The 27,896-nt window shown below is 40.6% G+C and overlaps 1 protein-coding gene across 3 annotated transcripts in view; it reads left to right on the forward strand.

Annotated features, from left to right (window-relative positions):
• The window catches only part of SLC25A26 (solute carrier family 25 member 26), a 140,595-nt gene that overhangs the window by 104,371 nt on the left and 8,328 nt on the right, over window positions 1–27,896 (forward strand). For all 3 annotated transcript variants that reach the window (XM_039240075.1, XM_039240072.1, XM_039240073.1), the window contains 2 exons: window positions 8,413–8,457; window positions 23,727–23,796. In XM_039240075.1, the coding sequence (XP_039096006.1) occupies window positions 8,413–8,457; window positions 23,727–23,796 (115 nt within the window). The remainder of the gene's footprint in view (window positions 1–8,412; window positions 8,458–23,726; window positions 23,797–27,896) is intronic.

Here is a 27,896-nt window from a genome sequence, read left to right on the forward strand (position 1 = left end):
CTGTTGTATTTTTTATAGTATATATGTAGTTTCAATTTGTATTCATTGAAATGCACAAATGATAGATGTACACTTCTGTACAATGGACACACCACTGTTATGGTAGTGAGTTTTCCATACCCTAGAATGTTTTGTAGTATTCCATCCCAGTCAGCCTGACCACCTGGGATAGTTTTGTCTTTTCTTAGAACTTGATTTAAATAAAGCCATACAATATGAATTCTTTTTATGTCTGACTTCTCTTGCTGAGCATAACTGGTGTGAGGAACATTAATGTTACAGCAAGGATCAGTAGTTCTTTCTACTTTGTTGCTAATATTGCACTGAATGAGTTTAGCCTTTCTTTTGTGGAGGGACATGAACTGTAATGATTAAAGCTGCTGTGTCATTCATGACAGATGTAATTGTGGACATAGATTGTCATTGCTCTTGGATAAATATCTAGGAGTGGAATTTCTGGACCAAACAAAAATGTAGCAATTACATTTTGGAAATTATTGTCCTGTTTTAAGTTCCTACCAGCAAAACAGAGTTCTGATTGCTGCACATCCTTAACCTTATTTGGTTTTGTCAGTCTTTCTGTGGTCATCCATGTTAGCAGTTGTACAATGGCTTGTCAATGTGTGCTTTTTGAAAAAAAGTTTTTAAATTGTGCTAAAGTAGATAAAACATCACATTTGCCATTTTAACCACATTAAACAGCTTTATTCAGTAGCGTTAACAAAGCTTGCGCAACTATCACTCCTGTCTGGTCCCAAGATGTTTTCATCACCGCAAACATAAACTCTGTGCCCACTGAGTAAGATCTCCCCTCTCTGCTCCCTGCCAGCGCCTCTTAACCCCTCATCTAGTTTCTGCCCTTGTGAATTTACCTATTGTAGATATTCTATGTAAGTGAAATGATAACATTGTTTGTCCTTTTGTGTCTGGTTTATTTCAGCTAGTGAGATGTTTTCAGGGTTCATCCATGTTGTAGTATGTGTCAGAGCTGTATTCCTTATTATGGCGCAGGAATACTCCATTGTATACATCACACCCATTTTATTTTCCCATTTATTTGTTGATGAACCTTGGATTGTTTGGTTATTGTGATTGATGCTGCAGTGAAGATTGGTGTACAAGTATCTGTTCGAGTGAGTCCCTGTGTTCAGTTGTTTTGGCTGTATACCTAGGAGCAGAAAGCTGCATCATAGGTTATTTATATAAATATAAATATATATATATATAATATATATAATGATATATATGTTGTATATAATGATGTTATATACATATATATAATTATGTTATATATACATATATCTATAATGGTGTTATGTATACATATTTCTATGTGTAATGATGGTATATATATATATATATGTATAGTTAACTAACTATGGTTAGTTTTTTGGAAACCAGTAGCTTTTTTTTTTTAATTAATTAATTTTTTTAATGTTTTATTTCTGAGAGAGAGAGACAGACAGACAGTGTGAGCAGGGGAGGGTCAGAGAGAGACACACAGAATCCGAAACAGGCTCCAGGCTCTGAGCTAGCTGTCAGCACAGAGCCTGACGCAGGGTTTAAACCCACAAACCATGAGATCATGATGTGAGCAGAAGTTGGACGCTTAGCCGACTGAGCCACCCACCCAGGCGCCCCCAGCAGCCTTTTTTTCTTAGTGTGTTTAATTAGCATTTCCCAGATGACTGATGTCGACTATGTTTCCATGTGCTTAAATTAGCAATTTGCATACCTTTCTTTGTGAAGTGCTTGTTCAAGTCTTTTAAAAAAATTTTTTTTAGCGTTTACTTATTTTTGAGACAGAGAGCGCGCATGCGCTCACATGTGTGAGTGAAGGTGGGGCAGAGAGGGAGGGAGACACAGAATCCAAAGCAGGCTCCAGATTCGGAGCTCTCAGATTCTGGGCTCTCACAAAGACCAATACTAGGCTCGAACTCACTAGCTGTGAGATCATGACCTGAGCTGAAGTCAGATGCTTAACTGACTGAGCCAGCCAGGCGCCCCAGCACTGTAAGGTTGAAGAGAACACCTTTCCCCATCCTACAGTCCTGGCATCCTGGTCTCTTGCGTTGAGTTGTGTGTCCTCAAGCCCCTGCCACAGTGTTTTGCTCACTATGGCTCTGTCCATCAGCTTTGAGGTCACGAAACAGGAGACTTCAGCTTTGTTCTTCTTTTTTAAAGACAACGACTTTTGGCTGCTTGGAGTCTCTTGAGAATTCATATCAATTTTAGGATGAATTTTATTTATGCTACAGATGTCATTGGGATTTTTCTTAACAGTACCTTTTGATAAGCAGAAGTTTTAAAATTTGATGGATGTAATCTAATTTTTCAGTTTTGAGAAATATTATGAGTATTGCTTCTTCAGTGTTCTAAGAAATCTCTTATTTCCAGGTCACCAAGATCTTCTTGTCTGTTTTCTTCTAAAAGCTTTATAGGTTTAGCTTTTATTTTTAAGTCAATAATTCATCCTGCATTAATTTTTGTATATGGTTATGAGGTTGGGGGTCAGGTTTCATTTTTATGCATATGGATATCTAGCTGTTGCAGGATTATTTATTGAAAATACTATGTTTGAACTCTGTTTTCTGTTGTTCTGTGTGTGCTGAAGCCTGTTGTCCTGATGACTGTCCTGATTACTCTATCTTTATAGTCCTTGAAATCAAGTTGTGTTAATCTCCTAGGATTTGGTGTTACTTTTCAATACTGTTTTTGCTATTCTTGGTCCTTGGCACTTTCATGTAACTTTTAGAATCAGCTTGTCAATTATTGTTTTATTTTATTTTATTTTTTTTTAAATGTTTTATTTATTTCTAGGAGAGAGAGAGAGAGACAGTGTGAGCAGGGGAGGGTCAGAGAGAGAGGGAGTCACAGACTGAAACAGGCTCCAGGCTCTGAGCTGGCAGTCAGCACAGAGCCTGACGCGGGGCCCGAACCCACGAACCGCGAGATCATGACCTAAGCGAAAGTCGGACGCTCAACCGACTAAGCCACCCAGGCGCCCCTGTCAATTATTGTTTTAATAGAAAACCTGCTAGGATTATTTTTGGGATTGCACTGAAATTATAAATTATTGGACAGATAATAGATATTTTAGCAATATCGAGTCCCGTAGTCCATTGACAATGTATTCTTTTTTTAGGTCTTCTTTAATTTCTCTTAAAAATATTAGGTAACTGAAGTACGTAAGTCTTACAAGTATTTTGTTACCTTTTTTCCTCAATTGAATTTTAATTCACCTTTAAGCAGATTTTAAAAAAATACTTGTTTTTCACTAATTTGTTGCTAGCATTTAGGGATTTTGTAGGGTTGTTTTTGTTTTGTTTTGTTTTGGTATATTGATTCCTTAAGATTCTTTAGAATTTTCAGCATGACTAATCATGTCATTTGTGAATAGGGACAGCTTCCTTCCAATTTTTATGCATTTTATTTCTGTTTCTAGCTTAATTATACTGACTAGAACCTCCAGTGTAGTGCTGAACAGAAGTGAGAACAGACATCTTTGCTGTGTACATAATCTTAAGAGGAAAGCATTCAAGTCTTTCACCACAAAGAATGGTGTTAGATGTATATACACATTTATACTCACATTTGTTTTTAGTAGTTCTTCATCAGATTGAGTAAGTTCCCTTGTATTTTTACCTTAATGAGCTTTTTTTAAAAAAAAAAAAAACATTTTTTTAAATCATGAATGATGTCAAATCTATATATTTTTCACTTTGTGAAAACAGTGAAACTTGATTTTAGTTCAGAAGTGTAGTGGGCTATGGACTGATTTGACATGGCTGTTATCTTCGCTATAGAATGGTGCTGTGTGACTGGCATACTCACATGTACATGGGTCTACTGGAAAGTCTTCCCACCCAGACACAGTTACTAGGATGATTCTGTAGAATGCAGAGGAAGAACACCTGATCATTGTCTTCAGTGCTAACATTCACGAAGGACTTGCTGTGCCTAGCACATGGAGTTAGTGATTGGTGATATCCTCAAAGCTCCTGGCTTAGTTCTAAAAGACTGACTTAAGAATCAAACTGCTCACATGCATCTCCTTTTCTGTATTCGATTTTGATGTTCTTTTGTCCATTTTGTGCTTTTTCGGAAAGCTGTTTTAGGACTTAAATTATCTCTTACAAACCTCCGGAATAATTCACTTAAAAATTTTTCCTACTTTTAGGTTAATTTCCTTTATTAGGTGTATGTTCTATTCTCTGTATACAGTGCACATAAATGGATAATGGCTGTTCAATTGAAAAATCAATGTATTTTTACTGTTAGAATTCTTTGCTGTCAAATGCTAGCTAGCCCTAGGCCAGCTTTAAATAGCTCTCACTTTTTTTGTTTCATTAAAAATTTTGGAACAATAGTTACTTTGAGGCACAAGGTTTTAAGTCTTCAACTTGATTTGTCCTTTTTTACCCTTGTGGTTGAATGGGAAAAAGCCCAGCGTATTTAAGAGGAGAATGGCTTTGTTACCAGTGCAACACTGAAGTGGAAAACCCTAAATCAATCACAAAAATTTGGATGCTGTCACACAACAAAACGGAGAATCTCTTTGGGTCACATGTAGGTCCCTTGAAAGTTGGAATGGGCCAATTCTTGGACTGATTGTGATATCCATGGCAGGATGGATATCAGTCCCCTGCTAGATGAACCCTTCTAATTTGAGATCTTAGCAAAAAGTTTGATTTCTTTTTTTGTCTTACTGCTAGAGAATTTGGGAGTTATTTCTGCCAAGGTACAATAGCTTTCACAGCTTTTAAAATACACTTTCTTAGTCTTATGATTCCTAGATCATTCATAGTAGTATTGTGTTCCTTGTAGCTTATAATCAAGTCTTACTTTTTAAAAAAATGTTGGTATGCTAATAAGATTTTTCCACTGGAAAATAGAATTTTGGAGGTAAATAATACCTTAGATATCATATCTCTATATCACCTCGATTTGTTATAAATCACTTCATTAGTTTTTAACGACCGTAAGATTAGGGACACTTGTTTTAAGGTCACAAGGCTCAAAGCATTGATTGACTTTACTTGATGAGAGGTGAAGCATGTTCATAATTAGTTCATTAGTATGCCCAACACTTCTTCCCCTGTTCACCACACCTATATTTGACTTTGTCTACATCGCACGGAATCCTCACATGCCCTCTTGTATAGAGTTATTACTGTGTTTATTACTCAGTGGAGTCCATGTTGAATTTTAGCAGATTTTTCCCCCTCTGCATCTGCCTCTTTGATGGTAGCTAGGTTTACTGCCGCTCACTTATTAGTGCCCTGGGTCCTAACAGCCTTATTCAAACAAAACATCTTAAATGGAGGCATTAAAAAGGTCACAACAGTGAGCCATTTTGTAAGTTTCGGCGCAATAAAATGAGTATGTTGTGTTTTGGAATATAAGACCTCTGAGTACAGCTATTCATTTTCTTCATCTATAAACCATTTTAGAATAACAGCTTACATCTGTTTGGGGTTTAAAATTCCACGTGTTGAAGAAACATCACTGTTATGTAACTCCAGACCAGACATGGGCAGGGAGCGAGCTCTTTGACAGGCCCGTGTTCTGGGGCAGCCTGGAGCCGTGTTTGTTGTAGCCGCGGAGCCCTGTTTGCTGGCGGCCCTCCTTCCGCATGTGCGTGGCACATTTCCCTTGTTGCTTGTTCCTCTCGTAAATGACAGAAAGCGTTCACTGGGATCTGGACTTGATGAATATTTGAAAAATTTTTGCACATCAGGAGTTTATCTTACAAGGGATATTTCACTACCAGAAACCAGAAATAAATTTAATTATTTAAGCATTTACAGTGCATTTAATTACCTCAGGCTGTCAGTTAATCTTGTTTTAGAGAGTAAAGTTGGGGTTTACTGTCGGCTCAACTTTTTAAGATAAATACCCAATGGAATAGTTTGGCCATTCCAACTGTGTGACTTTTACATTAGTTCTTTAAATTTGAAGGAACAATTTAATGAATAACTTTTAATAGAGGAAAATGGGCAAAATGTACATCGACAGGATTCAAAATCTAATATTACTTTTTAAGGACCAAAAATGTACAGATGACGTAGAATTAAGTTTTACAGGTTATTTTAATCAAGAAGTAAAGAATGCTACCATGACCATTACAGTAAGTTATAAGGCTTTTTTTTTCTTTTAAATGTGAAATATTTGCATTCTTGTTAAAATGTGAAGTATTTACATTTGGGATGGGAGAGTACAAAGAAGAAAATTAAAGTCATTATAATCCTAGTACTTGTTACAGCCCTCTTGGGTGTTTTATTACATACTGTAAATTTTTTTGAAACTTAGAAAAGCTTTTAGAAAACTATTACATAGTCAGTTTGGGGGGTTTGATAGTTTAATTGAAAAATATAGCACTTTAGTTTCAGAATGGACTTTTTGACAGATGCTTTCACGTTTTGGTGACAACAAAAACTAAACTAAATGTCACCCCTGTTGTGGAATTTTGACATCCAGTGTGGGGTGCTGCTTACTCTGAAGACAGCAAACTTCTCTGAGATTCTACTTTGTCAGCCTAAACTAGCCTGTTGCCATCAGTTTTTTTTCTTACTTCCATTTCCTGCCAGAACGGAGGACAGATCTTTTTTTCCTCTGTGTTCATTCCGAAACTCATGGCCATCATTTGCTCCAGTAGAGTAAGGAAGATGATACTAGACTTTTAATTTGTGATTAAATAGAAATACTTCAGAAGTAATTTAGTGCCCTCAATTTGTGTGAAGGCAAATACTCATTAGTGCCTTCAAAAACATGGTCTCTGGCACACACCTACTTCATGCACTCACACACCCATAAGTGTATTGATACTGTCCAAAGTCCACATTTTACTCTTCACTTTCAATTAGCGGAGTATAGAAACCAGTAGTGGGTCCATGCCCTTTTGGCCAGTGATGGGATGTCACCAAGACTAGTGGGTGGTGTTCACTGGAGTTGAGGTATTTTTGTCTTAGGAAATAGGAAGGTGTGGTTCTGTTTTCAAATTATAGAAACTGTCATTGAAGCAAACAGATTCTACTGTGGGTGAATTTACGTGCAGATGAATGCACTAAAAGGTCTTTCAGGCAGAGTAGATTGTCTGGACTTCTTGAGGTGTCTCCCGTCGAGTGATACAGCTTCCAGGAACCTCCCCTTCACCTATAACGTGGGGAGAGTAAAAAACCTCCCTGGCTCACAGGGTTGCTGGGATGTGTGGAGCAAAGCTTAGGAAGTGCTCATTAGCACAGTGCCTGATAGGTGAGAAGAGCTTGGTCATTCTAGCTCATACTGCTGTCCACCTGACTGCAAATACTCCACTCCTGTGAGTGCAGATCATCTTCAGCCTCACTTGGCCACTGCAGATGCTCCTCTCCCTGCCTGCCCTGAGGAGGGCCGGCCCCCAGGCCCAGCTGTGCTCCTGGGCCCCTGCACCACTGACACGCTGTCCTTTCCCACCGCCCGCTGGCCTCTTCCTCCGTCTCTGTTTCTCCGCTTCCTCCTGTAAGTGGCTCTGTGCACCTCCTCTCTGCCTCCTCTCTGGTTTCCTGCCTCCCCTTTCCACCCCTGCTCCTCCTCCCCTTAACTCGCCCTCTCTTCCTTTTTTCTCCTCTTCCTCTCCCTCTGGGCCCCTCCTTCTCTCCCATTTCACCTCCCTCCTCCTCTCCCGTCTCTTTTCTTCTTCCTTTACCCTCCTTTTCTCTCCCATCTCACTCTGCCTCCCTCTCCCCCCACCCACCGTCTCCTCCTTCCCCAATCCTGCTCCCTTTCTCTACTTTTTTTTTTTAATTAAAAATGGTTTTATTTAATTTTGAGAGAGAGAGAGAGCTCACAGACATGTGTGCGTGAGTCGGGGAGGGGCAGAAAGAGAGGGAATCTGAAGCAGGCTTCAGGCTCTGAACTCTCAGCACAGAGCCCAACATGGGGCTCGAACTCATGAACAGCGAAATCATGACCTAATAAGACACTCAACGGACTGAGCCACCCAGGCTCACCTCCATATTTGTATTTTAAACACGAACACTTGGCCTGCTAAAGAGTAGGCAGTTCTGGCTCTTCAGTAGAAAAATGTCAAGTCTTTAAAGTCTTTCTTGGTTGTGATAGGAAACATTTGTTTTGTCCTTTCAGTAGCCAGATCTCTGTACTGTGCTTCTCTTTCTGTTTCAAAAGGGTTTCAAATCATCATTTTATGTCCCTTGGGCTCTGAAAGTTAGTAGAACTCTACAGGCAGTTACCAGTTAACTCTTTTTCTGAAAACTGTATATACTGCACCTATAAATTCAATGTTAGCTTTATTATATACATAAAGTTAAAATGAACTAAGGTTTCTAAATAATTATTACAGGTTCACATAGTAGTGCTAAGCAAACTCTGATCTTTCCTGCCTAATTTATTTAATTTTTTTTTTTTTCTCTTCAGATTCCTTTCTCATTGGTCCAGTTTCCCTTGTGGGAGTCCTTAAAAGTAAGTTTTCTAGTCTTCATATAAAATTTCCTCTTGATTATCACAAATACCCACCATTTTCAGTGTGGGATAGTAGAATAGAATATTGACTGGCAGTTTAAAAACTCAAAATTTTTGGTAGTTGAAAATACTTTGTGTGTGTGATTTACATGCCAGTTCAGCCCTTTAAACTTGTTCTGCTCTCTGTGGTTCTGGAAAATCAGCACAGCAGGCGTAACTGAAATGCACGCATGTTCAGGAAAGACTGCTTTACTTCCTTCTCTATTGCAACCCTTTTCCGACGTGGCGGGATTCTCTTTTATTCTGTGTGCGCCTGCCTGTGTCTAGAGGTTAAAGAGGTTAAGGAATAACAATGTGGTTAAACGGAAAGAAATAAAGTCCCCAGTATTTGTAGGCGTCCACTGGCTGAGGCCTCCCCCATGCACACGTAGTGGCTGGCAGCTGGGGGGGCAGCGGGGGCCTGGGCTCTGACCGTCCCTTCCGCTTCTGCTGTTCACCCCAGCCAGCTGGGAACCCCCCAGGGACAACAGAGTGTGGTGACTTGTGCGTCAGCCTCAGGGAAGGTCACTAATGTGTTTAAAAACAAATAGTTAAGTGAGTTTTTGAAAGCCTGTGTTTAAAACAGGCAGAAATGTTATTATTTTTTGCATCTTCTGGGGCAGTGATTTTTGAAAATTGTGGGTCATGATATGGATTGGGTGGATATTTGACAACATTTTAAGGACTCTAATGCAAAAGGAAATAATAGAGAACATCTTATGTAGTAAGTATAAGGCTTATTTTGTAAAACCTCTGTGTTGCTTGCACATGCATGCACACCTCTCTGTACTGGGTGGCAATGGAAAATATGTCTAATGGTCAAAAGAATTTGAAAGCCCTTGTTCAAGTGAAAATGGCTTATTGAAGACCAAACTGTGAAATGGCAAAGTACCTAGTTGGGCATTTGATAATCCAGAAGGTAAAATCATTACTCTCATAATTGTATGGAATTAGTAATCAAAGCATGCTCAATCAAAATGTCTTTTGAAAAGTAAAAATATATGTATATTTGGACTCCGAGGTTGAATGCTAAGGATACAAAGATGAGGCGAAATGAGACTCGTAGAAAAGAAAATCTGGAATGTTAAATATTGAGAAATATTTCTTAGGACTGATCTGATTTTCAGTAGCATAGCTTAGTTTGTATATATGTACTTTATATAAGCATTTCTTGGGTCTTTTGTTGTCGTTTTTGTTTTTGCCGTTTTCTTCATGGTGTGTGCTGAGAATGGGCTCATTGGGCAGTGTTTCCCGGCATGAGGTAACAGCTGTCCAATGGGAGGGCCACATCCCGTGAGCGTAAGAGCTCCCCGCTTGAGTGTGTGATGGAAGAGCAGGGAGCCGACAGCTGTCCGGCAAACAAGACTCACTTTATTCGCTCCTCAATAACCAGCATTCGCACAGCGTGGCCACACTCACTCACACTCTCACACCCTCTCTTTGCATAGGAACGTCCGGAGGCCTAAAGAGGGAGAAAGCATAGGGTTTATTTCTTTTCATTGTTCAGCACATTTGTAGTATTCTAGCTAGTTAAGAAGTGTCTAGAAGTTTTCAGAGTTACCATAGATGATAATGTTACACTTTAACAGTTGTCATGGAGCAAATGTTAAAATGCTGTCTTTTTTTAAAGTTCAATTTATTGAGTAACTTTGATGCCAGAAAATTCACCCTTTCGAATGTACATTTCTATGACTTTTTCACCCTTTGTGAATGTACATTTCTATGACTTCTGACAAATGGCTTGTGACTACCACCATAAACAAAATCCAAAATATTTGTAGTGTTCCCTTTTCCAGGATATCCTGTAAATACAGTTGCTCATTATGTAGCCTTGTGTGCCTTGGCTTATTTCACCCAGTATGCTATGGAGGCTGATGCATGGTTTTGCCTGTACCAGAAGTGTGTTCCTTTACATCACGGAGCCGTTTCCCATTGTGTGGAGGTCTGTGGTACAGTTTGTTTACCTGTTCGTTGGGTGATACGCATTGGAGTTTCCAAGTGTGTGATTACAAAATTAAGCTGCTATAAATTTGCACACAGGTATTTGTCTGGGGTCGTATGTTTTTGTTTCTCTTGGGTTAGGAAGTGAGGTCATAGGCAAAATACAAGTTTCATTTGATAAGAAACTGTCAAAGTGTTTTCCAAAGTGGAGGTTGTTGGGTTTTGCAGCCGTGTAGGACAGTCCCAGTTGTTCTCCACCCGTGTCATTACTTGTTATATCATTAGATTAAAAAATCCTCTTAGCTATTCTCATAGTATGCTGGTATTTCATTGTGGTTTTAATGTGCAATTCTCTCGTGGCTAAACAATATTGAGCATCTTTTCCCATAACAATATTTTTTGGTTTAAATGTCCAAATGTGAACTCAGTGTTTTGTAGAAGTAGACCGTTTTGGCCACTTCTTTTATTTTTATGTTTATGATTTTACATAAACATAACATTCACATTTGCTTTTGTACCCATAGAGAGATTATAATGTATGGAGGATTTTCTCTATTGTGTTTCTGTGAGAATACTACTTAGGAAAATTCTTCCCCACAAGGACTGGAGCAGATCGCATACGTGTTGTGAGGCAAGGGGTAGGGGCCTGGAAACGGAGTGGCCGCTGTCATCTGAAACTTACTCTGCCTAGAGTGAAAGGTACCATCTTTTTCTAAAAATCCCTTCCTCCTGCTGCCTGCATTTCTGTGGAGCATACTGCTCATCTGCTGACCCAGTGGTCTCAGATGCTCGGTTATAATCTCATGAGCTCTTTTTCTCCGCAGCACATCACTCACCACGGTTTGGTGGACTCACTGTTTGGAACCTGCGGCCTCCTTCGTATCGGATTCTTATTAGCTTAGAAGACTAAGTCATGACACTTTCTTTACCTTCTTATCCTTTCTACTGATTGAATTTATGTGATCTTCATTAAACATCTAAGTTCTCAGCGGTTTGTAACTTTCTGAAACTCTAAAACTAGAAGTGATTGGTCCACTCTGTGTCTTCACTGTTCTTTCCAGTTCTCTTCTCCCTGTACTTTGTTGTTCAAAATCCTTTCCCTCCAGCCAGAATGGACTCCTTCCTGCTTCTGTTTTTTTGGCTGCTTTCTGAAATATGCTTTCACATCTCCAGACACTGTGCATCTTCCAAACGCAGTTGAGTTTTGTTATTTTTTCCCTCCTTGAAGTCTTCTAATCCAGGCCTTGAAGATTTATCCAAACTTACCTGACATTTGTGTGCATTACTTTCTGGTATTTAATCACACACTGTGCTGTGTTTAAAACAATTGAGAACTGAGCTTTAGCGTACTAGAGCAAGGCCTCAGCCCCTTGTGTTTACAGACGGGTGACAGATGGTGCGCACTCCCAGCTGGACATTGGCCCATTTCACAGCAGTGCAATGCAAAGATGAATAAGAGGCTTGATGCCTTTGAGGAGCTTGGAGCTGATCAGAGAGGCACAACCCCCCTCTCCCCCTGTGTAACGCCGAGGTAATATGTCTGTAATTGGAGACTTGGCGAGGAAATGTGGGGGCCAGTCCTTCTGACTCCCCCAGGCCTGTCACTATACTGCCTCATTTTTTCTGTTTTGCCTTTCTCATTGCACATAGACTTAAAGAGTTAGCATGTAAGAAGACTGACCTTGTAAAGAAGAGGAAGAGTAAAAGGGGTAGATTATCATGTCCGGAATTCCCAGTAAGAAAATATTCCTTTAAGATTTATGTTGTGTTTGGAACTTCTTGGCAGCCCAACCAGAAGAGAAACGTGATAGATTACGTGGCTGTTATTACCCGACAAAGACCCATCCCTTATTATTTCATCTTGTCCCTTGGCTTTGACTGCTGTCCTTACATAAACGACTTGCACATTTACAGCTCTGTCATGGACGGCCTCCTCTGAGGCAGAGCCTCTTGCGACCAGCTTCCTAGTTGACATCCTCACTCAACATGCCTCAGGGGAACCAGTTCTGAACACAACTCTTGGCTTTTATGCTCCTTCTCCGCAGCCGGTTCTTCTCCTGTGGTTCCCTTCTCAGTAAGTAGAACAGGCGTCTGCTGCTTGGTGAAGTAGGAGGCTGTGAATTTGTATCACTCCCCAGTTCTCCATTCCTCTCATCCTGGTAACCCAGCCTGTCACCACGTCCACTGCTCTCAAGAGGCCTCTCACTTACCTCTTGTCTCATTTGGCACTCTGGCCCCTGATTCCGTTCTTGCTTCTCTAAAATACCTTCTTTTCACAGCAACCAGAGTGATCTTTTAAAGAAATCAATTAAGTCATACCAGTGTCTACTAAACCCATCAGTGGCACCTCTTTGAAAAACCATGGCTGACACTGTCCTCTGTCTTCCGGCCCCCAGCCTGTGTCACCCGTCTTACTCCCTACCACCCGCCCACCACACCGCAGCCACGCTATCTCCACTTACGGCTGCCTTCCCTTCACAGCGGGGTGCTGCTTAATTCTGGACAGTGACATTTGTTGTGCCCTCTGCCAGAAATGCTCTTTTAACTTCATTATTGAGCACTACTCACTGGCAGTGTGCCTGCTGCATGCCAGGCATGTTCTCAGATCTGGGGATAGTATGGTAAAGAGGACTGACAACCATCCCTTCCCTCGTTCAGCTTCCATTCTAGGTCTTTCGCCAGGCTTCTCTCCTGGCCATCTCCTTCTCCTTCCCCCCCGCCTTGGCCATATGTCACTGGAGACAGACCTTCCCTTTCTACCCTTTTTTGAAGGAAGACCTTCTCTTCTTCCCTCCTCAGGAATCATAGCACCTGTTTATTCCCTTCCTAGCATTTTAATTTTAATAATTTATTCAGTTAGGCCCTTGTATCACCTGAATGTTAAAAAGACATCAGTTGCATAGGAGCACATGTACCCCAATGTTCATAGCAGCACTCTCAACAATAGCTAAAACATGGAAAGAGCCTAAGTGTCCATCCACGGACGAATGGATCAAGAAGATGTGGTTTATCTATACCATGGAATACTACATGGCAATGAGAAACAATGAAATCTGGCCATGTGTAGCAACATGGATGGACCTTGAGGGTGTTATGCTGAGCGAAATAAGTCAGGCAGAGAAGGACAAATATCATATGTTTGCACGTATAGGAGGATTAGGAGGAACTTAACTGAGGAACAAGGGGGAGAAGAAGGGGGGAAATGGTGGGGGAAAGGGAGAGAGGCAAACCACGAGAGACTCTTGAATGCTGACAAAAACTGAGGACTGATGGATGTGGGGGGGAGGGAGGGATGGGCATGGAGGAGGGCACTTGTGGGGATGAGCACTGGGTGTTATGTGGAAACTAATTTGACAATAAACTATTTGTAAAGAAAAAAAAAACTATAGGGAACAGTACTATATGGCTAAAAAGCACATTATGTAACTGCCATCCACATGTTCTTGTACATTTGTAGTAAATTACTATGCCCTAACCATAAAAAAAAAAAAAAAAAGATACCAGTTGTGTATTGAGCAGTTACTATATGCCAGGCACTGGGCTAAGTTAAGTACTGCATGTTTATTAGCATCTCATTCACATCACTCAAACCCAGGGTGAGAGGTCTTGTCGTCTGCACTAAAAAAGGAAAAGCGGTTCAGAGAGGTTGTCTTTCATCTGGTAATCCAAGTCTCAATTTCCTGTCCAGCACCCTTTTACTGTGTTAACATTGTTAATGATAATAACTGTAGTAATAAAAATCATCATCATACCCAACATTTCTCAAAGTTAAAATGCACCAGGAGCCATGATAAGCACTTTCCATGGATTATCTCCTTTTAATCTTCATGACAGTTTTAGGATAGGTGTTGTTAGCTCACCTTCATTTGGGACACGTGGACACTGAGGAATAGTTCGAGTGTCCTGCCCAAGGCCACAGTTTATTAAATGTTTAAGGGTACAGCTGGGATTTGAACCCAGGCAGTCTGAATGCAGAGCTGATGTTCTTAGCCATTTTATACATAGCATTGCCTATAGCACATCTTCAGTAATGTTTTTGCTGTTATGTGAGCTCAAAACTTGGTAAAAAGTTGAGGCTATGTTACATCAAATCTGCCTATTTAAGCCATTTCTTCAAACTGCATTGATTCCTTAACTTGATAGCATAAGGATTAAAACCCCTGGCTGACATATTTCTTAGACAGACTCTCCCAAGCATCCATGGCTCTCCTGTCCTTGGGTAGGGATTCACCAGTGTTCACTTCAGGAGTCAGTCCTGTGACCGAACACTGGTGAGCACAGGTTGTTGATGGTAATGAGAGGTAATAATAGCAGACCACATTTTTCTACATGTTTGTGTTTAATTTCTTGTAGTTCTTTGCTTTTGGAGGAAGGAACTCTGTCTTTTGTTTATATATATGTTTATATTGTTAATTGTTCTTTTACAACTGTAGGCGTTTGTAATGATTCACTAATTGAAGGTTAGCATTCTTGTTTCGAGTTCAGTGCAAAGTTGGATAATCATATATATGAACTGTTTCATTTAAAATTTGTTTCTTTTGGAAGTATGTTCACAACTGTAACATACATGTTTATTCTGACTGAGCTCTAGGTCAACAATAAGCCTGCTTTGGAAGGATACAATAAAATTCCCTGTAAGAATGTCATTTTTTTTGTATTATCTGAATATTTAACAGAAGTAGCAGTGTAGTATAGAGGATTGTTAGGTCTAAATAAGCTTCTAGCCCCAAGGTGTTAAAAGTTGCAAAGCATTAACTAGAAGAAATGTAGGCTTTAAGTTCAGATGCAACTGTTGAAGCAAAATGAAAATAAAATCATTTTGGTTATGTAAGACTATGACACCATGCTGATGAGTTTTTAAGATGAGGGGCACCTGGGTGGCTCAGTCGGTTAAGTGTCCAACTTTGGCTCAGGTCATGATCTCATGGTTTGTGGGTTCGAGCCCCACGTTGGGCTCTGTGCTGACTGCCGGCTCAGAGCCTGAAGCCTGTTTCAGATTCTGTGTCTCCCTCTTTCTCTGACCCTCCCCTGCTCACACTGTCTCTCTCTCTCTCAAATATATATATATATATTTAAAAAAAGATGAAATGAGAGCTTTGTATTAGAAATCTGGTCAGGGAATTATTCTTTGAGCTATAATACAATGTGTAAAAGTCATCACTTAGATTTTTTATTTATAAGTAAATGTTTTTAGAAGTTATACTTTAGAAAAACCTATTTTTATTCAAGTTGAAGAGTAAATAAGTTTTGTATTGTTTTTAATTCTTGCGTTGATAATACTTAAAATGTCTATCACTATCTTAACACCCAATAAAATTCTCCTACACTTTTTAGCATCCTGAGTAATAGTAGTTTAGGGAATGGGTGGCTTATTTGGTTAAGTGTCCAACTTTGGCTCAGGTCATGATCTTGCAATTTGTGAGTTCGAGCCCCGTGTCAGGCTCTGTGCTGACCGCTCAGAGCCTGGGGCCTGCTTCGCATTGTTTGTCTCCCTCTGTCTCTGCCCCAACCCTGCTCATGCTCTGTCTCTCTCTCTGTCAAAAATAAGTACATATTAAAATAAAAAAAAAAATCAACTAATAGTAGTTTAGAATGTGCTCAGTGCTCATTGTCCTCATATACTACCTTTCATGTCTAGTCTCTGCATGGACATGTTTGGTCAAAACATAGATTGCTAATAAAGGCATGCTAAAGATTGACAAGGGAAGGCTAGCAGATTTTGTTTTGTTTGACACGTGTGTGTGTGTGTGTGTGTGTGTGTATGTGTGTGAGAGAGAGAGAGAGAGAGAGAGAGAGAGATTTTTGCCTCACTGAGCTTGTACCCTAGATTAACTACATCAGTATGGAGGAAAATAGCTGAAAATAAGAGCAGGTATTTGTTGTATGTCCAGACCACCAGTCAAGTCAGAATGTAAGGAGCTGATAAGGATTTTAGCAAAATGACAGGATGAAGCAGGCATTTTTGAACAATTCAGAAACTACAAGAACATAAAAATTCTCAATTTGCATCCTGGAAGATACGGGACACTTTGTGCAAAAAAGAAATTAGAATCTTACAGTGTCCTTTCATTCAGTTTATAAAAGTAATAGGTAACATTTTCTTATTTCTAGGGCCGCTGAGGTAGAGTGAGAGAGAGATCCCATAATATGGGAGTTAGGAAAATAAATTCCTCCTACTTTTAGGTGTTATTCACTCTGCAAGCAAAATGTTTTCAAAGTTGTTGTTTTGTGTGGTTTGGCCAAGGCAGAGAGTGAAAAAGAGATGTCCTGGAAAACTAAGTAGGGTGGAGGAGCAGCACGTTTAGCAGGGGCCCTGAGAGGGTAGCTGGCAAGGTCATGGCTTCCGGAGCCCTGGCTTCCTCCCCCAGCGTGCCCCGTGACCTGGGCACCCAGCTGCCGCTCAACCATGTTAGCTGCACTTGAGAAGCCACAGTGATGACGACACCCAGCACATCCCATGTGGGCTGTTCCTAAAGGTCAGATTGAAGCCTGCCTCACCACTGGGCATCTTAGAGGGTAGGGCGTTAGGGTCCTCTGGCAAAAACAGTAAAAAGCACGCCAGGATTCTTCTTTTGTCTTCTTTCTTTTTTACATTTATTTTCTCCCTGGGCAAGTTTGTGACCGTAAGAAGATAAATAGGAAGGATCGGTCCCATAGACCATGACTGTGATGAGTCACAGTAATTTTTTTCCAGGACAGAGTGTGAGAAAAGAGGGGAGTTGGCTGTGCTTTAGTTTAATCGGATTATCAAACACAGCACTTTAAAAATGCCTAGGGGTGCCCGAGTGGCTCAGTCAGTTAAGCATCCAGCTTCTGCCCAGGTCATGATCTTGTGGTTTGTGAGCCCCTGCCCTGCATCGAGCCCTGCATTGAGCTCTGTACTGACAGCCACGAGCCAGGAGCCTGGAGCCTGCTTCACATTCTGTGTCTCCCTATCTTTCTGCCTCTCCCCTGCTCATGATCTCCCTCTGTCTCTCATAAATATTAAAAATTGTTTTTTTTTTAATGCCTATAATAATTCCAGTTTTTTGGGAGTTTGTATACCTTGCCACTAATTGACTTCAAAGCACCCATCTGTAGGTTAACATGAAACCTCTGTAAAGTGAGAAAAAAGGAGGTAGCTTTGTTTTTGTTTTTTAAATTTGCTTTCTAGTTATTTGTAAGCATTTTTGGTGCTTGTTTAGTGTGTTTGGCTTCGGTATGCACTGGGATGGCATTGCTGCTATGGCCTCTGTCTCGGCAGTTGTCCCCCGTTGATCAGAGGCCTCTGTCTAGCTGACCCTAAGCGGAACCTTTGAACCACTTGGCATGCTCGCCTGAAAGCCTTGTCCACCTCCATCACACAGAGTCCTGGAGGTAGAACCTGTTTGCTGTTCCTGGTGTACGTTTGTCCCACAGGGGCCCTGTCGGCTACAGCCTGGAGAGCGTTAGTGTGTTTCCACGACATTCTGCTTGCTGGTGGACTCACAACACTAAGGCCTGCACAGAGGATTGTCTTTTCTGTCATGTAAATAAGTTGTCATCTGAGGCTCTTAATGTGGGCTCAAGGAGACGATCCTGTCCACATGCCTTTCCTTGTCCCCCCAAAAGCACCAGTAAAATTGCATAAGCTTGCAGCACTGGAAGCTGCGTAACTGCTACTGGATACAGCAGCTGAAGTCCCAGACTGTGAGCTCCCCTACACGAAAGCCAGAACACTTATTTTCAATTTGTTACTCATTTATAGGACAATAGTGTACGTTTGGGTGGGTCTTTTGAAGTGAAAAACAAAGCCTTCTCTTCATGCTTCGTTATACTTTAATAGAAAACACCTGACCCGGGCCTGCACTCCTAGCCATTTCATAGCATTGCCCTTGGTGTTGGCTTTCTACCCTTTGAATGAATACTCGGGCTAGTAGTCATAGGGGTGGTAGGGTTGGGGAGCCAATTACGTCATGCTGTTCTTCCTCTAACAGGCCTTGAGCAGTGAGTGAAGAATCGCTTGGGAAATATTAGGACAACCTGACTGTTGTGTTGTGCCACCAGTAGGTATTCAGGATTCCTCATGATAGCTTACTGGACGGTATAAATAATGTTGATTTTTGAAAAAAGCTCATGTTAAAAATTGAATACCTTTAAACAGTATGAACAATGAAATTCGAAGTCTGTATGTTAGTAGTATGGTGCCTATTTCAGTCCTTTTGTATTGATCATTGTACTATAGTCATTTGAGATGTCAACATTAGGGGAAGCTGGGTGAAGGGTATATGGGAACTATATTATTGTTGCAACTTTTCTGTAGGGCTTAAAATTACTTCCAAGTGAAATTTCTATCTAAGCTCTTGGAAATATTTTCTATTCAAGCTAGGTTATGGAAACTTAAGAAAAGTTACAGAAACTCAGCTGTGAACCAGACCCCAGGCACCTGTGAGGATAATGGGAGCAAAGTAGATTGTTTGCTCTTAGTCTAGAATCTTGCTGTTTGGCCACAAGCATGGCTGCCTGTTGTCACTTACCTTCCTAATCCAAAAACAACCACATATGCAGCATTAAGAACAGTTTCTGCCTGTCTCATTACTTCCACTTGAGATTTCTCATTGAGCTGAGGTGGTAACAAATGTACATGGATTCCTCTGAAAATTTTAGTTTTTATTTGAAAAAAACAAAAAAACCAGGACATTGAGTCGGGGTAAGTAAGCCAGTACAAGGGAAAGGATGGCCATCTGCTTTTTTACCTCTGCTTATTTTGGTGCACAGCCTCCATCATGGGAGTTGAGACTCCCAGTGCTCTGGTTTTTCACATTTGGGCTCCCTTGCTGTCCCTCGTCGTCACACTCGCTGCTCATTTATCTGCCTGCCCTGGAACCAGGAGACCTCCATGGCGGTGGAAATACTTATTTAGGTTGAGAAACTCTGGCAATTTAAAATGTTTTGGTGTTCAAATAGGTCCTTAGAAAAATCCTTCAGTACAAACCCATACTATTTTAACAACTTTTACGGACCTCAAAATATTTTCTTTAATAACTTACATATTGTCATGTGGCTGTATTAGAAGTTGAGCTGTGTCCGGTAGTGAGGAACTTAACATGTTGCATATAGGTTATCCTGTCTACAAGGCACATGGCTTTGGGGAGGTCCCCAGCCAGCTTCAGCTCTCCTTTACTGTCTCTGTGACCTTTGGCCATTTGCTTACCATCATTTAGCACTGCCCCCACACCTGTGTCTGCAGATCATATACATTTTCCAAAACTAATTAAGAGTTATAAAAATCTTTAGCAAAGCACCTGGAACTTGCTAGGAACTCAGCAAGTGGCAACTACTATTGTCACCGGTAATCATTCCTACTGTTGCCTGCACTGTGTCTTTATTCTATTTTCCAGTCAACTCAAATTGTTGAAAAGTCACTAACAATAATATTTACATTTCCACTGAGTAGACCTTTCCTGTCTTCACAGCCAGTTTTTCTTTTTCTTTTTTTTTTTTTTTGTGGATCTGCACATTGATGAGCAAATTTGTAATTTCACAATACTTTGATAATTCATGTGCAGTACTTTTTACCAGTCAGGTTTTTGTTGTTACTGGTGGTTGTGCTTATGAATTTGAAAGTACCTCCCAAGTGAAATATCTGTACATAACATTCATCTTTTTAGTGTGATCTCAATATTTTCCAAGGTTTTTTTCATTTGAGACAATTCCTCATTAAAAAATTGCACTCCTGTGACGTAAAGTAAGATATGTTGGGAAGAGACAGAGTTTGTTCATTCACTTGGGTATTTGAGTATCATTCCAGAAGAAATTATGGTCTCTGTTTGGAAGTAATGTGTCTTATGGATACCATTCTGTTTGTTGTCTAGACAGCTCTGCCCTGCAGGTTCAAGTCCACTTGTTTCTATTTTGTACCAGAATGTCTCACCCATCCCACTTCTGCTGCTGTCTGTTTAAACGTTGGCTAGTTACCTAACTTTTCTGAGCCTCCACTTCCATGTCTGTAAAATGAGGATAAAAAGACACATACCTCAGAAGGGTTGTAGGTAACATGAGTTAATGTATGTAAAGTGCTCAGTGCCTGGAACGTAAATAAGTTCTCTGCAAGTGTTCATAATTGTTATTTCTATTATGTTCTCTGTCTGCCACTGAAGGTTCTCACTGGATTCTAAACCTTTTGGTTCTAGAGATTTTTTTTTCTCCAAATACAAAATGATTTCTTTATATGTTCTTAGACTAAATTATTCTGGCCAGGTGGTGGTGGACAGTTAGGCTTATCTGTGGAGATTCTATTTTTAAATTGTGTCTTCAGTCATCAGAGTCTATTTTGGTTAGGTGCCCCCCCCCCCCAAGCAAATTTTTCCTCCTAGATTACAACAGGCACTTGTGTGAAGCCTTCTCTGTCACCTTCCTTCTCTGTGTTATAACCCTTTTCTGCCCACACTGTACCCCTGTCACACATTAGACCTAGGGACTGCTCTTTTTTCCTTTGAAAAAAGTGCCTGATAGCCAGTAACTACTCAGTAAATGTTGAATTTATGAATTACATAACATCTTTGATTTTTCCCCTTCTTCTGTATGACATGTAATGCACATCTTGTTATTTGTCCTTAATTATCGCTTATAAAGTCAGCATTATTAATAATATTTTCAGTTTGTTTTGAGTAAACTTCTGCTTTTGGGAACCCAAGGAAATACCAGTAGATTAACTAAAGATGACTTCAGTCATCACTAAAGTCCAGTTTATGTTTCATTTTCCTGTTCTAAAAAGTCAGCAAATAAAGTCATAGTGTTAAAACTGGCTTTTGCCTGATAAAATGCTCATTTTTCCACCTCTAATGTAAAAAGGTAATGTTCTTTTTTTGTTTCTTCCAGTGCCACCAGTGCTTACATGAGTTATAGAGAAAATAATGCTTTCTGCAAAAGCACAGAGATATTTGCAAACATTAAAGCATTTACTGGAAAAGTACTACACTCAATAGCAAGGTTATCTTCACAAACCTATGTGTAATAAAATATTTTATAGCTTCTCTCTTTCCATAAGAAGGTTATGAAAATCGATTTAGCAGTTGTGTTCGTAGTCTAGTGAATTTAATAAATACACTTTTTAAGTAATCATTCTCATTAGGCGGAAGGAAATGTTGGGAGCCCTCTGATACCACACATTGTTATATATCTAATTAAGTAATTTGCATAGTTAGGTGTCTGAGTTAAGAAAAGTTGTTCTCTGGGGCGCCTGGGTGGCTTAGTCGGTTAAGCATCCGACTTTCTCTTAGGTCATGATCTCGCGGTTCATGGGTTCGAGCCCCACATCGGGCTCTGTGCTGACTGCCTGCTCAGAGCCTGGAGCCTGTTTCAGTCTGTGATTCCCTCTCTCTCTGACCCTCCCCTGCTCACGCTATCTCTCTCTCTCTCTCTCCTAGAAATAAATAAACATTTAAAATAAAAAAAAATTAAAAATAGAACTGCCATGTCATCCAGCAGTCCCATTTCTGGGTACCTATCTGAAGGAAGTAAGAACACTAACTTGAAAAGATATTTACATCCCTGTGTTCACTGCAGCATTATTTACTATAATAAAGATATGGAAACTCTCTAAGCGTCCACTGACAGCTGAATGGATAAACAAATTGTGGTGTATATATACACAATGAAGTATTATTCAGCTGTAAAAAAACTATGAAATCCTGTCATTTGTGACAACATAGATGGATCCTCCAGGCAGTATGCTAACTGAAATAAATCTGAGAAAGATACATAGTGTATGAACTCTTTTTTTAAAAAAAAAATTAATGTTTATTTTTTGAGAGAGAGAGAGGCAGTGCACGCAGGGGAGGGGCAGAGAAAGAGGGAGACGTGGAATCTCAAGCAGGCTTCAGCTTGAGAGCTGTCAGAACAGAGCCTGACTTGGGGCCTTGAACTCACAAACCATGAGATCATGACCTGAGCTGAAGATAGACATTTAACTGACTGAGCTTCCCAGACACCCTTGTATGTATGATCTCTTTCATGTGAAGTCTAAAAAGAAAATATTCATAGGTACAGAGAATAGCTGGATGGTTGGAGGGGTGGGGGATTACTGAATGAAAGGGATCCAGAGGTAAGAAGAAAAAAAAGCATAAATCACAAATAAAAGTTGTTGAAATTGACCAAATAGGACCATTTATGTCTTGATTTATTTCTATAGCATCTTCCCCATTTCTGTAGTAGCCTTCTCAACGTTCTAGATATAACATCAGTGGGGAGATATTCAAAGTAAGAAATTAGTACTGATTTTGGTGTTTTCTTTTGATTGTGATATATTTGATATATTCTAGAAAAGGCAAACTAATATAGAATGACATATGGTTTAGGGGGTGGCGAGGGAAGGCAGGAAAGAGGAATGACAAGAGAAAGCTTTTGGCAGGTGTTGGACATATTCAGTAATTATGGCAGTGGTTTCATGTTTGAGAGAGAGTGAGAGAAAAGTTGCATACTTTAAACATGTGTAGTTTGTTGGATATGTACTTAAGCCTCAGTAAAGTAAAACAAAAGCAAAAACAAAGAACAGAGGGCAGGCTGTGCTGTTAGCCCAGGTAAAAGATGGCTGACATATAACAGGGCCCACCTCTTAGGGTGGTTGTGAGGCGTGAGTAGTAACTAGGAGTGAGAGACGAGACCAGTGGCCAGCTCAGAGCACTGTTCTCCGTCGGATGTGACTGCATCTTCTCTGCTGGGCCATCAGCTCTGGGTGAGCCAGGCACCATGTCTCTGCCATCCTGTTGCCTAGTTTGAAACTTGGAATGGGTATTTATTTGTATAATCGTCCATTTATTTCATGAAAAGTGCAAAAAAAATGTTTTGATGAATTTTCAGTCCATACATAAGTAACAGAATTAGCATCCTTCAGACATGGGCAATATGGATAAAGATTGAGAGAAAAAACCCGGCGGAATGTGGCAGACAGTGCTCTGTACTCATTGGTGAATTATGTTATTTATATGTTTAGAATTATAGGGGAAATACTTAAAATGTTACATTGTCTTAGAGATCGGTCTTTATTTTTATTTGTACTCGTACACACAAATGTGTGTACATCATGCACATTTCCTGCAAATTGTTTCCTTTGAGCACTTGAATGTAGCTGTCACCCTTGTTTCTTTGAGTTTTTTTTTTTTTTTTTTTAGAATGCAGTTAAATCCTTGGGAAAATCACTTATGTCATCAGCAAGGAATGTCACCAAAATAGCTTCTCACTTAAGTTCCCATCCCCAGAGCTAACCCACGGGAGGTTCCGATAAATTCAGATATTTAATAACGTGTCTTTTTCTTTCTCCTTCAACACAGGCCCTCTGGTCCTGGAGGCAGGACCACGTGGTGGATTGTTGGCAGTCAGCGGTCTGTGGAGCTTTTGCAGGTGCAAAGGATTATATTATACTGGGAAAGACGGAAGGGGGGAGAAAATTGCAAAAATATTAACTATGCAAAGACAGCATTCTTTAGACATTCCAGATTGTTTAGATGAAGAGAGTTCCACTGGTTGTTTGAGAAAAGAGAGTGACTTAGGGGAAAAAAACCTGCTAAAAAGGTGTCTGCTTGAAAGACAAGCAATTTGTTTTTGACAAATTTTTCTTTTTCTTTTTATCTTTATTAAAGCCTTCACTCAGGCCCTTGGATTATCTTAAAGATGATTTATAAAGTCCTCTGTGGGAAGAGACTTGCCATGGCTGCAGGGCTCAGTGTGCAGCTGTCTGCCGTGAGCAGCGCTTCGGGGGTTTCAGGGATTGCTGCAGAAGGCCGTGATTCATGGTTCGTGTGACATGTTTGACAGCACCACAGATTAACTAGTGTCGAGAGAGCTGAGGGTGCTCAGCAGCTTATCGAAGGCTCGATCACTCTGTGGAGAGCATATGGACATCCAAACATCTGGGCGTTTTCCAGACGTTAAACCAAGAGCAAAGTGACAGTGCGCGATGGTGTGTTTTCCATTGCTAAATCATGTGGATTTTCCAGTGAGGCTGTAATGAGAACTCAGGTGCTTTACAGAACTGAATAAGTGATGAGGTTTAGCAGTCTCAGAGAGAAGTGCAGTTTGCTCTTGCACATAAAGGTGAGTTAGAATTACGGTTGAAATAAAGCAAAGTGGAGATATGCCAGAAAATGCAAACTGCTCGTTTAGATGTGTACCCATTAAAGAGATACGTAGTTTTAGGATGTCAGCTTTATTAGGAAATGATTCTTTTCCAGTTTGTTTAATGGCTATTGGACTGGGTTTTGGTTGTGGTGATTAGAAACAGAAAACTTGTATTTTATAGGATTCTTTATTAATAATTGGACCCATTTGACTTGTAGAATTGATAATCCAAAATAAGAATCTTGCCTTGAGAATTGAAACCGGCTCAAATGGATTATGGTGGGTAATTGTTTCCACATGACACTTCGTCATTAGCTGTGTTAAATGAGTAGGTGGTCTTGATTCACTTTCCAGAGGTCAAGAGCCTTTACTCCCCAGTCCTTACGTGAAATGTGTGGTATTTTTTTTCTTTTACTCCCTCCAGGGGACACAGTGAACATTATGGAAATTTAGTCATCCTGGATAAGAAAGGGCACTTGTTAAATTTAGCAATAACATAAAACTTCCATGTGTTGAAGTAAGAAGGGTATATTCTCTGGTCCCATTTCTGAAGTAGCTCATTCAAAGATTTGCTTACAAATGCATTGTTTCTGGTAAGGAAATTCGCACTCACTACAATGCCTTTTTCCCAGTAATGCTTTGTAATGAATGCTAAGCAGTTAGATTAGTCAGAAGTGGGGAAATAGAAACTTAGCAGCCATCCGCTGTGCAGTAGGATCCCGTGGGCCAGGCCCTTTCGGCCTGGGGGCTCCCCTGAGGAGTGCGGCCCAACAGCCCTGTGCTCCAGTGACTGATGGAAGCTTCTGTGTGGAGCAGGGAAGGGGCTTGCCCTGAGCCACACACCTGCTGTGGGCCAGCTTACTGGACTCAGAATTGTCAGGCCTCAGCGCTGTCCCCGGCTCCTTATCTATAACATAAGACGCACCCCTCCCAGCCTTAGCGGGGATCACGGCAGGGCGAGGTGAGGTCACGTGTGTCTTAGTGCTTATAAGCTATGAGACTGAGCCGATTGATGGCAGGTATTCTTTCCACTGCAGTGGAAACACTCAATACCCAGAAAATGAAAAGCTGTCATCACATCGATTCCCATTCACCATTGCATTCAGAGAATAATATATTGGTAGAGTTTCTACACAAAATTATCTCTTATAGCATGTAGATTTAAAAACTCCTCCCCTCAACAGACGAATGGATCAAGAAGATGTGGTTTATCTATACCATGGAATACTACATGGCAGTGAGAAACCATGAAATCTGGCCATGTGTAGCAACATGGATGGACCCTGAGGGTGTTATGCTGAGCGAAATAAGTCAGGCAGAGAAAGACAAATACCGTATGATTGCTCGTATAGGAGGATTAGGAGGAACTTACCGGAGGACCGTGGGGGAGAAGAAGGGGGGAAATGGTGGGGGAAAGGGAGAGAGGCAAACCATGAGACTCTTGAATGCTGACAAAAACTGAGGACTGATGGCTGTGGGGAGGAAGGGGGGATGGGCATGGAGGAGGGCACTTGTGGGGATGAGCACTGGGTGTTATATGGAAACCAACTTGACAATAAACTATTTATAAAAAAAATAATAAAACAAAAAATTAAAAAATTAAAAAAATAAAAACTCCTCCCCTTCAGTCGCCTTATTTCTCCTGCTGAGGTTCTGTAAGAGAAGGAGTTTGTCCGGTTTTCCAAAAATCCACTGAGGGTCGATCTATGTGCATTTATTCATAAAAGGTAAAATGAGTATATTTTTGCTTATATCTCTTTTGTTTTGAAATTTCACTTGGTATGTTGTCGTGAGGGATACAGTTACTATTTTAAAACCTTTGTGAAAGATAAAAATCATTTAAAAAATATTCTACCTTGTGAAAAAGTGACTCCCCGTAGGAGTCCATTGTGACAGTGTGCGGTACACACTACAGAGGAATGTAGCCAGCCCGCCGCCCCTTGCAGGCCTCACGTGGCCATAAAGGCATGTGAGACCTGCCCCGAAGTCAGCCACCACATTGCTCATCCTTGTGTGCTTTCTGTCTGCCATGCTTGGCGCTCTCCTGTGCCCATGCTTGTTTTATCAACTACTTGGCACAAATATCCAAAAATGTCCCTTGAGATTGGAGGTGTTGATGGCTTGTCATGCCAGAAATTCCCTTGGCTTGCAGTCAGGGGTTAAACGAGGGAGAAGAAAAGGACTTTGCCAACTTCCTCACTTCAAGTTAACTTCTAAACATACAGCTATAATTCAGTCTAAGTAATTATGACATTTGCTACTCTCATGATACGTGCTTTGATAATCTAGTGTTCTTTGGTCTGTTTCTCATAATTAACATCTCCTTACATTTTTTAAGAGAGAGGGAGCGAGGCTGAAAGGGTGGGAGGGAAGGAAAGAGAGAGCGAGATTCCCATGGCTTGCAGTCCCAGAATAGGGTGAAGGATTTATCAGGGTAAGACATCAGAAGGCATGATACCAGCTTTTAACAGAAACAAACACACTTTTGTTGTTGTCGAAGCCCCCTCCGTGTCTGGATACTAGTTTGGGGAGCATATGCAAAGGAGGTGCATGGAGATGCTCTTGTTGCTCCGAGCCTCATCGGAGTGGAGGGGGGGGCGGCAGTGCTAGGCAGCCCTATGCGCTGCTGTCCCCACCACCACTTTCACAGCTTGTTGTAGGAAGGTGGCCCCTTTGTCCAGAGTACTAAAGAACCTGCATTTGCACAGGGACACATGAGATGTCATTTCATCGTAAACGTCCCATTGCCCCTGAGCCTGGTCCCTGACAGCAGTTGGCCGCATGTCCTGTAAAAGCCTAACTCTAGTGGAGCCTACAATAAATGGTTTCGTGTGTGATGTGAGCACACAAGCAGCCGACAGTTGCTGCACCAAGTAATTATTTCCTGTCTAATATGTTAGCATGTTCCTTGTATTTATTACCGCAGTTTACAGTTCCCTTAAGTAAAATATAGAAAATAACTACATTTTAACTATAAGCATAGGTCCCCAGTGCCCTCCGCATTGTGACCCGTTGTTCTATTACACAATCTTCACAGGCCCTTCTTTGCAGCCTCATAAAAAATATTGTGAGGCCTGTGTATTAAAGCAGTCATTGGCATTTGAAGACATTAACATTGATTTCTTAATAATTGGCATAAAATACAGCTACCATCATGGCCATAAAATTAGGACCTATTTAGGCATATTTGTTTTTGTCTTTGGCTTTTCTTCATATCGCTTGTATGAAACAGAAGTCTCTCAGAGCCTAGCAGCAAGCACCCACAGTAAAGGGATGGGGAACTTCTCCCAGCCGAGTTTGACACACAGTACCTGCATGTATTAGAAGGCAAGTAGTTTTCAGTGTGACTCAGGAGAGCTTGGGTCATCAGACGGGACAGGTGA

Source organism: Hyaena hyaena, unplaced genomic scaffold (genome assembly GCF_003009895.1).
Source record: "Hyaena hyaena isolate Hyena2069 unplaced genomic scaffold, ASM300989v1 scaffold_167, whole genome shotgun sequence".
NCBI classification, from domain to species: Eukaryota; Metazoa; Chordata; class Mammalia; order Carnivora; family Hyaenidae; genus Hyaena; species Hyaena hyaena.